The sequence below is a fragment of the Penicillium concentricum genome, assembly GCF_028827145.1.
Source record: "Penicillium concentricum strain IBT 3081 chromosome Unknown utg000001l_segment0_segment0, whole genome shotgun sequence".
NCBI classification, from domain to species: domain Eukaryota; kingdom Fungi; phylum Ascomycota; class Eurotiomycetes; order Eurotiales; family Aspergillaceae; genus Penicillium; species Penicillium concentricum.
The window spans coordinates 8,157,324-8,172,663 of record NW_026622754.1 but is presented as its reverse complement, the minus strand read 5'-3'; the positions used below and the strand labels follow the sequence as shown (position 1 = coordinate 8,172,663).

The 15,340-nt window shown below is 47.6% G+C and overlaps 8 protein-coding genes across 8 annotated transcripts; 5 read left to right on the top strand and 3 right to left on the bottom strand.

Annotated features, from left to right (window-relative positions):
* Window positions 1-456: 456 nt before the first annotated feature.
* N7517_003152 (uncharacterized protein) lies at window positions 457-1,431 on the top strand (the record flags this gene model as incomplete). Its single annotated transcript, XM_056720882.1, has 1 exon — window positions 457-1,431. The coding sequence occupies one exon, from the start codon at window positions 457-459 to the stop codon at window positions 1,429-1,431; it is 975 nt and encodes a 324-aa protein (XP_056585017.1).
* A 726-nt stretch (window positions 1,432-2,157) lies between these two features.
* N7517_003151 (uncharacterized protein) lies at window positions 2,158-2,737 on the top strand (the record flags this gene model as incomplete). Its single annotated transcript, XM_056720881.1, has 2 exons — window positions 2,158-2,603; window positions 2,653-2,737. The coding sequence occupies 2 exons, from the start codon at window positions 2,158-2,160 to the stop codon at window positions 2,735-2,737; spliced, it is 531 nt and encodes a 176-aa protein (XP_056585016.1).
* A 751-nt stretch (window positions 2,738-3,488) lies between these two features.
* Window positions 3,489-3,980, top strand: N7517_003150 (uncharacterized protein; the record flags this gene model as incomplete). Its single annotated transcript, XM_056720880.1, has 1 exon — window positions 3,489-3,980. One exon carries the CDS (start codon window positions 3,489-3,491, stop codon window positions 3,978-3,980), a length of 492 nt encoding a protein of 163 aa, XP_056585015.1.
* Window positions 3,981-5,049: 1,069 nt separating this feature from the next.
* On the bottom strand, window positions 5,050-6,777 carry N7517_003149 (uncharacterized protein; the record flags this gene model as incomplete). The annotated part of the gene is made up of 8 exons (XM_056720879.1): window positions 5,050-5,205; window positions 5,253-5,438; window positions 5,497-5,710; window positions 5,764-5,930; window positions 5,993-6,271; window positions 6,342-6,366; window positions 6,422-6,503; window positions 6,558-6,777. The coding sequence occupies 8 exons, from the start codon at window positions 6,775-6,777 to the stop codon at window positions 5,050-5,052; spliced, it is 1,329 nt and encodes a 442-aa protein (XP_056585014.1).
* A 228-nt stretch (window positions 6,778-7,005) lies between these two features.
* rpp1 (ribosomal P1 domain-containing protein) lies at window positions 7,006-8,213 on the top strand (the record flags this gene model as incomplete). Its single annotated transcript, XM_056720878.1, has 4 exons — window positions 7,006-7,290; window positions 7,468-7,545; window positions 7,653-7,788; window positions 7,845-8,213. The coding sequence occupies 4 exons, from the start codon at window positions 7,006-7,008 to the stop codon at window positions 7,889-7,891; spliced, it is 546 nt and encodes a 181-aa protein (XP_056585013.1). The 3' UTR covers window positions 7,892-8,213.
* Window positions 8,214-8,996: 783 nt separating this feature from the next.
* N7517_003147 (PQ-loop repeat-containing protein) lies at window positions 8,997-10,199 on the bottom strand (the record flags this gene model as incomplete). The annotated part of the gene is made up of 5 exons (XM_056720877.1): window positions 8,997-9,146; window positions 9,205-9,263; window positions 9,323-9,372; window positions 9,426-10,030; window positions 10,098-10,199. Coding segments are annotated over 5 exons (966 nt in total), but the record flags the coding sequence as incomplete, so codon positions are not given.
* Window positions 10,200-10,914: 715 nt separating this feature from the next.
* On the bottom strand, window positions 10,915-13,089 carry N7517_003146 (transcriptional repressor TCF25 family protein; the record flags this gene model as incomplete). The annotated part of the gene is made up of 1 exon (XM_056720876.1): window positions 10,915-13,089. The coding sequence occupies one exon, from the start codon at window positions 13,087-13,089 to the stop codon at window positions 10,915-10,917; it is 2,175 nt and encodes a 724-aa protein (XP_056585011.1).
* Window positions 13,090-13,365: 276 nt separating this feature from the next.
* ptcF (type 2C protein phosphatase ptcF) lies at window positions 13,366-15,275 on the top strand (the record flags this gene model as incomplete). Its single annotated transcript, XM_056720875.1, has 3 exons — window positions 13,366-14,030; window positions 14,084-15,103; window positions 15,164-15,275. 3 exons carry the CDS (start codon window positions 13,366-13,368, stop codon window positions 15,273-15,275), a joined length of 1,797 nt encoding a protein of 598 aa, XP_056585010.1.
* Between the last annotated feature and the right edge of the window lie 65 nt (window positions 15,276-15,340).

Sequence of the window (15,340 nt, the reverse complement as noted above, 5' to 3'; positions counted from 1 at the left end):
ATTTCAACAGAAGTTTTCTTTTTCTTAGTCCTCTCCTAACTAAATCCAAGCTACTCCGTAGAGGCCGTATGAGATGTTTAGGAACAATAACCGGACAAAGTTGCTACTGTGCTATAGATTAATAGTCGATAGTGTAGCTATGTATGTCGTCGCCGAACTTTTACATTAACATCACAGATTCCCATTACATATATGTCTGTATTGTGTCTTCCTTAAAAGAGAACGGTTATCTATTATCTTTTGGCCGACACCTATTTGGGCTTAAAAGCTTATTTCGACATAATATCGGATGGAATGTACCCTATTCAAAACTTCGTCTCTATGATGCCCTCGCTTCTCCTAATTTTGATTTTGTTCGGTTTCCTATTGCTTTTGATGAGTACCAAGTTCAAGATGTTCCGATCTTTCAAGTCTACCAAGAAGGATACAGTCTAGGGCAAAGTCGCCGAGAGCAGTATGGCCAAGGGCACAGTCACCGAGACTCAGGCAAGCGAGAAGCAAGCCTCCGAGAAACTTCCGACTTACGAGACCACGAATTCTTCTACGGGAAAAATGTTGAACAAATTGAAAAAAGAGATACAAAAAGCCCACACGCCTGAAGAACTTCTTGTCCACCTGCTTTCAACCGAATTGACTTTTAAAGACAAAGAAACTCTCCCTCGACACGCCCCGTGGAGTATGTATGTCGATCCTGACCGGGAAAACGTCGAGAAGGTTGAAGCTCAGCTTGTGAACGCAGGCCATGATAAGATTGCCATAGTCATATACTGGTGTTTCTTTTGGTACGGGGTGCAGCCAGGTGGGCGAGAGATCTGGATCAAGGAACCGATTGAAATTGATATTGAGCGGCGTTGGATTTCTCAACGTAAGGGCTGCATTCAAGAAAAAGTTCAAGTCATGCAAAACTCGTCAGAGCTACTTCTGTCTTCTGAAGATGAAGCCAAACATGCGTCACAACTCAAGATTTACAAAGACCAGCTCACAGATCTCAACCGGAGGCATTGGGCTCTTTGCAGAAAGCAGTGGATCAAAAAGGAGTCCATGAAGAGCTGGTCGTTCAAGCGAGCATATGACAGGCAAAGAAAAGATCCAGACTGGTATCTCTCCAAGTTGCTGTGCGATGATTGCGTAGGACGAGGCGGCTGTTGCGGACGGGGCTGCGGCTGCTGTCAAAGACCGCGGACGGTCGATGGATCCGAAAATTCTATTAACGCCCGTGGTCGTTGTACTACAGCATGTGGCTGTTGCTTGGAGGCCCATAGGGTTGAAGATATGGATGTCGGGATAAATGAGGAGATACCAGACTTGAAAGAGCTTCATTTTGAGTACAAAGCGCCCGCTTATATGACTGGTCATGACCAACGGCTGCTGAAGGGTTATACCTTCGATTTCTGCTACCCGAAATTACAGACAGAGCCTTCTGCTGGATGACCTTGATATTTTGCTGTACGGGTTAATGATTTCAAACCCCGTGATTGTCACCATTCAAAGCTATATGAAGCATCTATTGCTTGTCTGTTACTGTTTATTGCTGTTATGTTAATTATAATTGGACTCTAGATATTGCTTGGTTAATTGTCGCTGTCTATCAAGCTTAATGATAATTCTCAATCGAGCAATTATAGGTAAAGTTAGCCTGCTCTGGCCGTTTTCTTCCTCTAGATAATTTGCAATGCCCTTCAGAGTGCCCACGAGTGGCTTACTTGAGAGGTTGAAGCAAGCTATAGCACAAGTCTTCTATGAGCGCAAGTATCGTTCAACTGACGTGCTTCAAACGAGATATCAAGAGGAAATACCACTATATTCTTGCTCTTCACGTCTTGGAGTGAGGACTTTGAGATCGGAAGAAGAATATGGCAAGTAGGCCATACATAAATAGCCGGATAGGACTTGATATAATTGAGTCAAGAACATTGATACATCCCAATAAGTTAGTTAGCCCGGCAGTCGGAAGTACTGTGCCCCCAGGAGAGCCGCAACCCAAAACGGTAGTCTTTCGTCGACCATTGAACTTATTGCCCGACAACCTTTTCAGATACGGAGCTATTACAAGATGATGTGTTGACATTTGAATTCCTTCCTCGGCTTCATCTTTGTTCAATTCTCAAATATATATCTCAAGAAGCGAACACGGCTACATACTCTCAACTGAGCAAAATGCAGCCCGAAATCCCCCCAACTTATGAAGAAACCACACAAGGCTCTAAAGCCATGATGGCAGATTTTATCAGTAGAATTAAACGTGCGTCAAATTGGAGGAGCTTGCAATATATCCTCTTGGCAGACGTCGGACTCAGCCTCGACGACAAATGCAAAGCCATGGAAAACGCAGTCAATATCCCAGCCATTACCGAAGAGAAGGACACTGTATCACTTGAAGACGCACTTTGGCTTCAGGGCTCACATAAGCTTGCTCAGTCGGTGTGCTATTATTATCACATCGCATGTACCTCAGCGGACAGAAGCTGGTGCAAAGCACTGATTGAAGCTGATATTGAGATACGCTGGATTGTCCAACGAATGATCTGGATTCATCACCAGCTACAAGTCGTCGCCTACAGGAAGGCGGCCTTCGAAGAAGCCCTCAAAGCGCTGAGCCCGAAGTATTGGAGAGCCCATGGGAAGCTATGGGTCGCAATAGACCACATACAGAGTAGGTCGGCAGCACGAGGACTCGCAAGGCAAAGAGCGCACATCTACTGGTATCTCTCAGCGGAGCTACGCGAAGACTGCGTGAGGCGAGGGGGTTGCTGTGGGCGGACCTGCGGATGTTGCGAGAGACCACGAACGATCGATGGGCTTAAAACAGAAGGAATGCATAACCGAGGCCACTGTACTTCAGCATGCTCCTGTTGTCTAAAAGCCCATGGTCTCGATGGTAATTATATTGGAGAGGAGATCACAGACCTGCAAGATCTTCGGTTTGATACTACCGCCACTCAATGGGTAGACACCCACACCTTACGTCTACTGAAAGGTTATGTTTTTTATTTCAAATGAACACAGAGGCCAATAGGAGAGGTGTTGGATGATCCTATCTTCTATTTTGCTTGCAGACTGAGCCGATTGTTTTTCAGACATCAGGGTATAAATACCCTGCTTTTTGCTAGATTGGATAACACTTCCTCCCCTTCGCCAGTAGCCATAAGAAGGAATTTTTGCTTGGCCTCGGGCATAAATTGTTTTTGACGTGAGAGATCATCGCTTGATTCCAAGGTTAGCTTAGGACACGAATGCATTCCCTAAATATAACCGTGTAGTTTCTAGATGGTTCTTCATCCGAAGGGAATTTATATGTCCAGATAGGTTAAGAGCCCTGAAACCCAAAACTAGGCCGACAATAGTTTAAACTTAGCTTTTATTATGCAATAATGTGACATTCTTAACTTCTTTGCAACTTGACCATTCAATCTTCTTCTATAGGCAACATCAACACCAATAGCTTTCCAACTCTACAAAGTCCGATACAGGGCCAGTTTCCAATCAAAATGCAATCCCGACAATCACCACCAACTTACGAAGAGAGTACGCAGAATGCGATGGAAATTTACACAAAGCTAGTGGAACACACCAAGACACCGGAGGACCTGCTAGAGCCACTTTTGTCGGACAAGTTGACCATCGATGAAAAGCAAAAGCTCATAGAGGAGGCCCCTGATGTAGTCTTTTTGGGGGGTGGGAACAATACAACTAGGACTCCAAGCCTTGAGACTCGGCTTGAGAATGCAAAATGCGACGAGCTTGCTCAGATAGTAGCCTACCGTGACCATTTACTCAACGCACCGGACCGTGGCTGGTGTAATGAACTCATTAAGCTGGATATAACCCTACGAGTGATTGTCCAGCGCAGAATATGGCTTAAGCAAAAATTCAAAGCCCTACAGATTCAGACATATCAGAAAAGATCTATAGACAACTCGGATAGGTGTCGGCTCAAGGACGAGGAAAATAAAACCAAATCCCCCAACTCAATATACTAGGATAGGCATAGGGAATATTGGATCAAGGCAGATAATGTGTGGAGCAATTCGGCAAGACGGGCACTGACAAGACAGAGAAAACACCCAGATTGGTATCTCTCGGATGTGCTTCGTGAAGACTGTGCAAACCGAGGAGGCTGTTGTGAACGCAAATGTGGATGTTGCGAGAGTCCTCGAATGACTCATGGAAATAAAGACGGCGTCCGTGATCGAGGCCACTGTACTACAGCATGCAGTTGCTGCCTCGAGGCTCACGAGATTGACGGTCAAGATCTGGAGATGAAAGACGTGAATGAAGTTCACTTCAGCACAACTCTCTGCGACTGCTCAAGGGATATATCTTCTATTTGAACGGGATGAAATGAATGTTCAACTAGAAGGGTTTTGCTTATGCTGGAAATATTGCTTGGTCAGCTTGAGTCGTGTCCACGGGTGATGAATGGAGTAATCCATGGATGTTGCCAATGGGCTTCTCAAGCAACTCGCCGACTCGGTGCTTGATATGTGTGTGATATTCCTTGGGTATTCATTGCTTACTCTTCGCTTTGTAGATATCTCGAAGGTTATACACAGAAAAGTCGCTTGCACAAAGTATGCTTTTGTTTCCGCCTTTTTCTACTCTCTACCTATACAACTGAGAAAGGGGAGGAAATATCTTACAGACATCTATGTTGTAAACAGGATATCTGAGACCGCCAAAAAGGCCACAAACAAAGACTACGAAAACGACCACTAGGAAGAATACTAGAAAGACTTCACAAGACGGCCGTCTACTTCCATCTTTCGTGAACGGGGAAATTCCATTAAACTCAAAGTAAAACCACCAGACACCAAAGTGCCCTTCCCAATACAAAAGCCAATAAAATGTCCCATCTCAAACGCCTATCGTCACATAAACAGAACAGAAAACAAGAATAAGAGTCAGATCATACAATCAAAGACCACTGTATGCCAAAGACATTTCCATGGCCAATTCTTCATCAACATCGGCGCAAATTCACAAACATCAGTGGAAATAAAACACATAGGTAGAGAAAAAAAAAAGGATTGGTCTATAACACCTCTTGTCTTAAGACTCTTCTTCCTCGTCGACGACTGCAGCACGGAGTTCCCAAACCAAATCGTAGCATTCGGCTAGCAGGTTATTGACACTGCCCTGGCCCTCCGGGATATCTGGACCCACGTAGAATTTCCCATCAACCCGCATGTTGTCAATCGAGTTGAGCTGTTTCAGTTAGCTCATATACGCAAGGGGTGTGGATGGTGACATACCTTCATGCTGTATGGATAAAGTTCGCGCGAATTTGCAACGCCTCCCGACTCCTTGACTTCAATCAAGCACCGGCGGAGAGTTTGAAGTTGGTTATAGACTGGAAGTAGGGCCTCAGATACAGGTTCTGATGAAATCAAAAGCGCATAAATGTACGCATAACTGCGGCGAATGAGGTATAAGAGCGTCTAAGAATATATTAGCCAAATCCATTAAAGAATGCCCGAAAAAAAAAAAAAAACTTACTCTCTGCGCATGCAGGTCCGCTGGCTGACCTTCAGCGTCGACAAAATTTCCATTAACACGTCCCTCATCAATTCGGTCGAGCTTTCGCTGGTATCCGAAGAGATCGGTTTCGCGCAGCGACCAAGCTTGTGTTACAGACAAACGATCCAGTTGGTTGCGGATGTCCAACAATCGTTCGTATTGATCTCGGAACCGCTCATCAATTTTACCCTCTCTGTATTTGAATCAGTAGGTGTCCGATTATCCCGTTAGCAGCCTAGAACATACCGCTCGAGCACAATTTCAGTCCAACGCCAACACCTGTGGATCAAAGATTTGAGGTCGTCCTGTCCTGCAAGAACATTTCCCTCATCATCCACAAAGTTGCCGTCCTTTGATGTTTTTTCAATTTTCTTCAGTTGTTCTCGAAGAGCGTTTACTTCCGAGGCCGAGAACTAACAAATCAAGCATCAGTTAGTACCGATCAAATAAATTATACAAATACTGGATGGCATACTTTTGACCGAGTATTCACAGCTGATGTTGACCGCAAAATTGAAACCAGTGTCTCATGTGTCTGTGCCAAAGGAGGAGCCAATACAGCAAGACCCTTCTGCAACTTCGCCAGTGATTGTTCACAATGTTCCAGGCGGTTTTCCAAGAGCGTGAGCAGAGCCGGTGAGTATGAGTTTCGGCCGCGCTCAAGGGTTTCCCGTGTAGACTCTAGTGTCTTGGTGATCGAGTTCAAATCCTTCGAGCTATAGAATCCAGCCTCCTCAAGGTGGTCGAGTAAGCGCTGCAAAACTGTCAGTGTCCAGAGCGCATAGCTAACAATAAGAGCCAAAAAAAATCCTAGGAGTAGATACCTGGATAGTAGTCGCCAAGGAGTACCTGAAAAGATGTCAGTGACGGTCATATCGCGGGGTAAGGGTATATAGTCACTCACACTGCTGGAGCTTCGTTGTTCCTCCCAACTGTCAAAAACAGCAGGGAAATCAACTGGAAACAATCATCCAAGATATAATCCACTATCATCGAGCGTCAGTCATCTCCAAGTCGAGCGCGTGATCTACTAAACTCACGGCGATTGTGCACCAAGCGGCGATCTTGCTCTTTGCGAACCGAATTGAGCTTCTCAACTTCTCCGATCACTTCCTCGTAAAGCGGTAGGACATCACGGGACTTTATGTATGAGGATTTGTCCTGTTTGATTAGGAGCAGCGCGTCGCGGGTTCGGAGCAGGCTTTCAAGGATGGGCTGCTCCCGCGGATCCAGCGGGACGGTGATAGCGGGGGACTCCATGGTTGGAGAATGCGATAAGTATGCAAATTGCTTTTTCCTTGGGGACGGGTTGAATAAAGGGAATAGGTTTCTTCAAAAGTAAGGAGTAAAGACAAGAATCGATCGTACGTTTGAACCCCACCGGGATGTGATGTCAATTAATGATCGATTGATAGGGAGATCATGCAGATACCAGGCCCCGCGCAGTGAGAACCCGCCGTTTACTGGGGGATTATGTCATCTAAAATTATGTCATCTGGGTCCAGCTCCGTTTATGGCTTAGTGCCAAGTCACGAGGAGGGGGAGACGCTAAACCAAATTAGTCCGAGCCCTAAGCGAGGGCTTTTTCCCACACACGGCGCGTTTGCCCTGTTCGGGTGTCTATCATTGGCGTTCTCCTCTCTTCTTCTTTCCCATCCCCAACTCTCTTCAAGACACCCAGTCCGGTCAACACCACCCGTCGACATGTCTACCGCCGAGCTCGCCTGCTCTTACGCCGCCCTCATCCTGGCCGATGACGGTATTGAGGTCTCCGTACGTATCCAAAATTCCTTGATGTTGGTGGAATAGTGGAGGCTTGAAGATCGCACTTAGAGCTTTCTTTACTGTGTGAAATTGAGCTTGGGAAGAATCGCAACAAGCAGCTGCAAAGCCACTGGGATCAAACAACCATTATGCGAAAACTGTAACTGACCTTTAATCTTCATATAGGCCGACAAGATCCAGACCCTCATCACTGCCGCCAAGGTCCAGGAGGTTGAGCCCATCTGGGCCTCCATCTTCGCCCGGGTAAATACCTGACCCCATTCCACAACACGCGCCAATATCGAAACAACCCGAACATGGCCGCGCGCGACAATTTAAAGACTCGATAACTAATTCGATTCTCAACACAGGCCCTCGAGGGTAAGGACATCAAGGATCTCCTGACCAACGTCGGTTCCGCTGGCCCCGCTGCCGCTGCCCCCGCCGCTGGTGCCGCCGCTGGTGGTGCTGCCCCCGCTGAGGCCAAGGCTGAGGAGAAGGAGGAGGGTAAGTCTTGATATACATCTCCAGTTTGTGAGTCACGGTGCTAATCCCCACTACAGATAAGGAGGAGTCCGATGAGGACATGGGCTTCGGTCTCTTCGACTAAGCGTCTTATCTCCATATCGAATTTTAAAACTCGTTTCCTTTTTTCTCTATTCCTCAACCTCTTTTACCACTGCCGCATGGCGGCTCCCTCGACGATTCTCTATTGTACTCGATACTCCACGACCCCCACTACGACCTAGAACCCGGGGAAGAAAAAAAAGAAAATTAGCAAAAGAATTCAAACGGACACGGACATTCATGGAGACTGGGTGCTCGGTGTGCCTCCGCGTCACAATGTGGCCGAGGTAGACTCGATCGGATACCGCTGCGATTCCGAAACTATTGTTGCTTCCTGGATTTTAGGGGAATTGAAGACGTTTGGCACACTTCTTGGTTTGTCCATGATCAAAGTTCTGCTTTGATCTGGCGAGTAGATGTATGATTCGTTTTCTCGCCCTCCACATGGATCAGCTAGCTTAGTTTGCTCGGTCCTCATGTCACGTCTGTCATGCGACCATGAACCAACAACGAATGCCGTCTGATTCTTGCATGGGGTACTTGTTCGTAGGCCATGTGACGTAGTGCTGTAGGGCTGATGATATTGGCTGCCTCTTTGATCTTTTCGACCTCAAGCTGACCTTTCGTTGAGCACACCAGGCCCTTGTGGTTATCGCTCCGCAGGATGGAATCATCGACAATACAGCATGCATACACTTTGGGACAACACCTTGGACTTCATCAAACGTTATACATAGAAAAGTGTCTTGCACAAAGTATGCTTTTGTTTCCGCCTTTTTCTGCTGTCTACCTATACAACTGACAAGGGGGACAAAATATCTCAAAGACATCTATGTTGTAACCAGAATATCTGAGACCACTAAAAATGCCACAAATAAAGACTGCTAAAAAGGCATCACAAGGCCGCATACTCTTATATGATTACATCGATAACATCAACGATGTGCACTACTCCGTAATTGGATTCAGTTGCCAGTTCACTATCAAAACGCTATGCTACTCCAAATTTTTCTGATGTCCAGCATCACCAACAAACGCACGCAAATCATCTCTCATCCAAAAAATCCTTGAGTTTGAAACCGAAGTACATATTCGACAGTATATAGACAAGAGGTCATTGCTCTAGATACAAGAGCAAATGTCAATTTTTAGGAGATCGCCGAGAGACGAGGGTCCTGAACAGCGTAGATCCGGAATTGGATGAAAATGACCACATCCTCAACCATAGTTCCTAGTGATCCAATCAACCATGGAAGATTGGTGAGGAAATATTCTTTCTCGGTAGAATGGCAAAGAATCTATATCCACGCCGTTAGTCTGCGTCCAGTTCATAGTACAACTTGCAGTATCACTCACCCCTGCACCGTAAGTCAAGTTTCCGAGAAGAGAGAGAATAAAGAACAAAAGCGACAATCCTAGATAAAGCTCAATATCAGCATCACATATGCATCATCGGAGGACAGTAAAGAAATACCTTCGCATGACTTCTCGCTGTAGTTTTTGTAGATCTGAGGCAATCTCGCTCTGCAATCAAAGTCAATATTAACTCATCAGCCCCAAAGATAGGAGATACCCACCCTAGATAGCACACAGCACTGAAATATCCTAACACTTGTCCCCCAATAGCTTCCTCGGAACCATTCTTATTCTCCAACGGCGCCGGCGCCCACATCCCCGTCTGCCAAGCCATGGTCCAACCCAGCATACCAATGAGGAAAATTCCAACAACACTAGTAAAATTCTTAATCCACGCCTTACGGCCATAGTCATTCTCCTCGACGATCTTGGCCAGGGTATCCTCGACCTCGCTCTCACGCCGGCCACCAGCTTGGTAACGGCGCAACGAGCCCGACGACCGACGCCGCCGCGATTCAGAAGACGCGAGGGAGTCGCTGAATCGCCGTCCCAGCAACGGGGTAGTCGGGTCCGGGGTCTCTGTGGACGAGCGTCGGCGGTGGAAAGGCTCCGGGCGCGAGTTGCGCACTTTATAGTATATACATTGCGCGATCAGCACGCCGTCTGCAATGCAGAAGTATATCGCGATCGCAACGATCACAGGCACGAGCCCAGCTAGTAGGCCGCCAGCAAGGTTTGCGATATCGCCGATGAGCCAGACAGAGATGAAGAGGAGAGAGATGGCTTCTGCGTTGCCATTGCGGTAGTTCTCAATTAGCTGGGGTACCTATAACAGTATTGTTAGATACATTGGCTCCGTGTTTCAAGGTGTGACTCTCTGGTGTTAAACATACCAAAAGGAAAAACCAGCAGGTCATAGAGACTGAACCAAAGAGACCAGATGCAGCCTCACGGGCTGTTAAAGGTATAGGGCCGTGATCCATGCTTTCTATGCTCTGCAACAGATGTGTGCTTGAGTGAAAGAAAATTGCGCGGGAGATAAGGCTATGACACAATCTACTCGGGGTACTCCCGCTATGTCCAAGCTTTCGAGGGTCCATAGGAAAAAATCTGAAATATTTACATGTAGGTATGCTAATATTCTAATTAAATACAATATATCTTCATATTAGAACGTATATTGTACAGATAATTTCTTTAAGCCAAAAGTACATAAATAAATAAAAACTTGTTGAACCTATCAGTGCAGGATGATATGCATCAGCCAAGCATTGGAGGATTTCCAGAGCCAATGACAAACTTCATTATGGTCAGTCAAAATTGTAATACTATTATGTGCTACACATGTACTCTGTACTACCTACTATAATCAAGTCATGGTCCTATAGGATATAAATTCCCCGTTAAAGTTCCCTGAAGTGTTGCAAGGTTCTAAAAAAAATATATGTATATACTTCAGTTGTATAAATCTTTCCCGAGACGATCTATGAAAAATGAGAAGAGTCTAGATGGACGAAATAATTATATTTTTGGCTATGAGATCTATTTCAGCGTATGGACTTTTTAGTCGACTGATATTCCTAAAATAAGCTAGGGTCATATGTACTATAAATATTGTTATAATCTCAAAAATTATGTACATAGAATAATTGAATTATTTTCTGTTGTACTCAAGACTAATACAGAATTCATCTTCATCATGAAGCTGAATCATTCTCCTCGCATAATGGCAAGCTCATCCTCGAGCATGCTGATTGCAAAATCCCCAAGAGAGTCCTTGATAGTGCCATCCAACAACCGTTGGCGGGCTGCATCTGAGATTGCCGCCATGGCCTCCAGATAATTGGTCAAAGGTGCATAGTCCACAACCACTTCGCTCCAATTGCCTCTATCGACTCCGTATTGGGAAAGGAAAATACGAAGAGTTTGCAACCCCTCGCGCGTGAGCCACCCTTCAAGAGCCGCCGGATCTCTCAGGGGTGGGCGTGAGTGTGGGATATCGAAATGCTCAGTGTTTGCGTCTTCATCCTCAAACCCAATTGGCTCTTCGTCGTCCGATGGAACATTGGGAGGGCGGGCATCGTGGTTGATCTGACCGAGGAGGTCCTGCAGCCAATTTTCGCCACCTCCCGCAGGAGCTGCATAGATGGGAGTGGGTTCAGATTGTTGCTGGTAGGCCTCAGATTCATAGGGAGGAAGTGGGTCGGAGGAGGACAACCGACCAGCCACAAAGTGGTTTGGAAGATGGGTTGTCACCTTGGCTATATCGGACAAGACCACATGACGAGCGATGTCCAAAGTGATTTCTGGCGGCTCATTAGGCTCCTCGCCAGAGATAGAATCTGCGACTTCCATGATGAGAGAGATGGCCTCTGGGGTATTCCAAAGATCCTTTGCACGGGCGATGTAGAGTTCGGTAAGCAGCTCATGAGCGCCTGTAGGAGGCATCTTGCCCCATATTTGCTTGGGAACGTGCTGGACATCAAGTTCCTGTGCTAGCCTGCTGAAAATCCACGGGTAATGGGACATGGCGAGCTGCAGCTGTCGACGACATTCTTGGGGCTTGTTCAACCGGAGGTATGCCACTACCAGCGAGCATTGGATATTGGGGAGATTGGCCCAGTCGCGACTGAAGCGTGTCTGGGTGCATAGCTGCACGAAATGTGCGTATTCTCTACCCCGGAGCGCGAGGTGGTCGATGAGCAGCCTCATGCAGTAAGGATCGCTGCTATCCAGACTGAGCAAGAGCTTGGCCCATTCATAAGCGGTTCTCCATGTGCCCTTCATTGCTAGGTTGGTGATGTACCTCCACCCAACAAGCCAGAGCTCTCGGTTCTCCGCATGTATGAAATCAAGTCTGGCCTCGCCTTCCTTGAGGCGATTAGCAAACGAAGAGTGCACTGAGCGTCCGATATTGAATAGAGCTCTTTCCATTAGATCGGCAGACACAGCATGATCGCCTTGATGTTTAGCAATCTCCGACACTTGGAGAAGCGTAGAAATATGGTATGGGTTGTATTGGAGGTGTCCGATGAGTCTCTGTGGGTCCATTGATTCAACACAGAGGTCGAACTGCCGTTGTACATCTTGGTAGGCGGTATTGTGCACCAGTCGGTAGAGAGTCTCCCCGGAAGGACGCTTCTCCACAGTCTCCATGCCTAGCCCTCCACTTGGAGCACGAGGCCACTCATCTTTGCCTTGCATAAGCACATTGCGTCGCAATGTAACTCCAGCCAGACTTTGACCGCGGCTAGCTGGACTATATCTTCCCGTCAAAGCCTGAGCAAGGTCGACCATTTGTCGATTGCGATCCCGACGGCGGCCCGTTCCACTACCTGCTGGTTGATCAAAGTTTTCCAGAACAACATTTCCAAACAGTCTGCGCATCTCATTCGTTGCATTGAGAAATTTGGGTTCGATACCGAGCAATTCGCTCGTAGTCTTCGGGAAAGAGGCCTCGGGAGTGTGCCTAGTAGGTAGACCTGTGCCAACTGACGAGTGTCCACCTGCCGATAACTCTTTCAAAGCCCGATCAATTTCATCCAGGTCTGCTTCGTTTGATTTTGAAGGCGGGGTATTGGCCGGATCGGAGGTTTTGGCTGCCTTCTTCTTCTTTTTCTTCTTGTTGCTCTTTTTGGCCTTTATCGGGGTTGGTTCAGGCTCTGGTGTCTGCGTGCGAGATTCCTCATCTATTTCCTCTTCGTCTTCTTCTTCTTCTTCATCTTCATCTTCTTGATTTTCAGCGTTCAGTAAATCGAAGGCATTGAACTTCGTTTTCGCGGGGCGCGGGGCTTCGTCTTCGCTTGACTCATCTTGCTGCTCGGATTCTCGCTGCTGTTCTTGTTCACGCAGCTTTTGCAGCTTTCGGATTGCTCTTGATGACATCCTATGCACTGAGGCGAAAGCCCTTGAACGAATAAAATATAAGCTGTCTGCGAAAATAGAAGAAAAAAAGAATGCGCCGAAACAAAACCGCGGGGAATGACGACAGAGACTAATCCGGACTAGCGCTATTTTGGATAACCTTCGCACGTGACTTCATCTCGAGGAGCTGGACCTCCTTGACAAGCTTGAAACCTCATCTACATACTATCTCAGAGCTGTTATCTGCCTTGCAGAAGGCACAGAAGTTTATCAGCTGTCATATTTACTGCTGGTCCAATGCGTCGGGCGACTATTCAGGCCTGCCGTACTGCTCGGCGTGCACCAGTATGGAACATTGCCGCTAAACGGCCGTGCCCTTTGACCATCAACCAGCTGCGAGGTATTCGGCCATATTCTGGCGGCAGACCCTCATCCTATACTCCGGTAGCTCCACAATCATCTATGCATCGCCGCAAACTCTCCTTCGCCGTTATCTCGACCGTCGTTGCCTCGGGGGCATGGTATGCTTATCAGGGTGATACCGTTAAGTCGGCAGCAACCCAGGTCCGGGGTTTCGCATCGAGCGCCCTCAACTCCGCCTACGCAGAAAGCCCTGCCGAGTCCACGCGACGTGCGTTGATGGTCAGCGGCGATCAATTCTACACCGCGACGCTCTCCGGAGACCAACCTATTGCCAAGAGTACAGACGAATCAGGTCGCCAAGTCCTAGAGATGTTGACTCCCGAACAAGCGACCCAGAAGCTTCGTAAGAACGAGGAGTCATACTTGGTCAACCGGGGCAAGGGTGTCGTTCGTTATGATGTGGTTCAGGTTGCCAGCAATTCACCCATTGAGGATGACCATGCGGAGAAGATAGTGGAGATTCCCGCATCCGTGGCTACTGTCAGCAACGGCGAGCCGAGCAGTGACTGGATGTTCTGGGGAGTTTTCGACGGTCACTCGTACGTTGTGCTAAGGTTGAATACTTATCAAGCAAATACTAACTACAAATCAGGGGCTGGACAACATCCGCCAAACTGCGCAATGTTTTGATCTCATACGTGGCCCGTGAATTGAATACAACTTACAAAGCTGCCTCCGCTGATCCATCTCTCCTTGTGCCAACATCCGAGGCTATTGATGCCGCCATCAAGCAGGGTTTCGTCCGCCTCGACAATGACATCGTACACGAGAGTTTCAAGGAAGTCATGAAGTCTAAATCACGACGAGTTGCCGCCGAGCTCCTTGCTCCTGCTCTCTCAGGCTCATGTGCTCTTCTCAGCTTCTATGACTCCCAGTCCAAGGACCTCAAGGTTGCTGTTACAGGAGATTCTCGCGCAGTTCTGGGCCGTCGCGGCCCTAGCGGGAAATGGACTGCTACTGCCCTTTCCGAGGACCAGACTGGTGGCACCCCATCTGAAATGAAACGTCTGCGTGAGGAGCACCCCGGCGAGCCGTATGTCACCAAGAACGGCCGAATCCTCGGCCAGCTTGAACCCAGCCGTGCGTTCGGTGACGCTTTCTACAAGTGGAGCCGGGACGTCCAAGATACGATCAAAGCGAAGTTCTTTGGGCGTACTCCCCATCCTATGCTGAAGACGCCCCCTTATGTCACCGCCGAGCCTATCATTACTACCACCAAGATTGATCCCTCCAAGGGCGACTTTGTTGTCATGGCTACTGATGGTCTGTGGGAGATGCTGAGCAATGAAGAAGTCGTCGGCCTGGTTGGTCAATGGGTTGAGCAACAACAATCTGCTACTGCTGGCGCAGGAAGCAAGGCTTGGTTACAGAGCTGGTTTGGGTTCGATAGTCAGAAGAAACTGCCCGTGGAATCCGCAACCGACGGATCGACGGAAGGCCAACGGCGTCCCATCCGCCAGCAGCAATATGATATCTCTGGCGCGGCCACTCGATTTGTTGTTGAGGACAAGAACGCAGCAACACATCTTGTGCGGAACGCAATGGGCGGAAAGGACAAGGATATGGTGTGTGCGTTGTTGACGCTACCCAGTCCTTACTCTCGCCGATACCGGTATGAAAATTCTTTACATGACATTACTTTCTCCTTAACGGTTTGGCTAATCTTTCTTAGTGACGATGTTACTGTTGAGGTCATCTTCTTCGGTCAGGGCCCTGATTCGCGCACTGTGGAAGTCAACCAGGAAGCTAGTGCCTCAGAACAGCCTCCCAAGTCAAAGCTTTAGGCTTTCGCTTTGTCTTTTTTATTCGTGACATTTCCAAAGCATTTTGAAGGGTGGCGTGTTTTTTG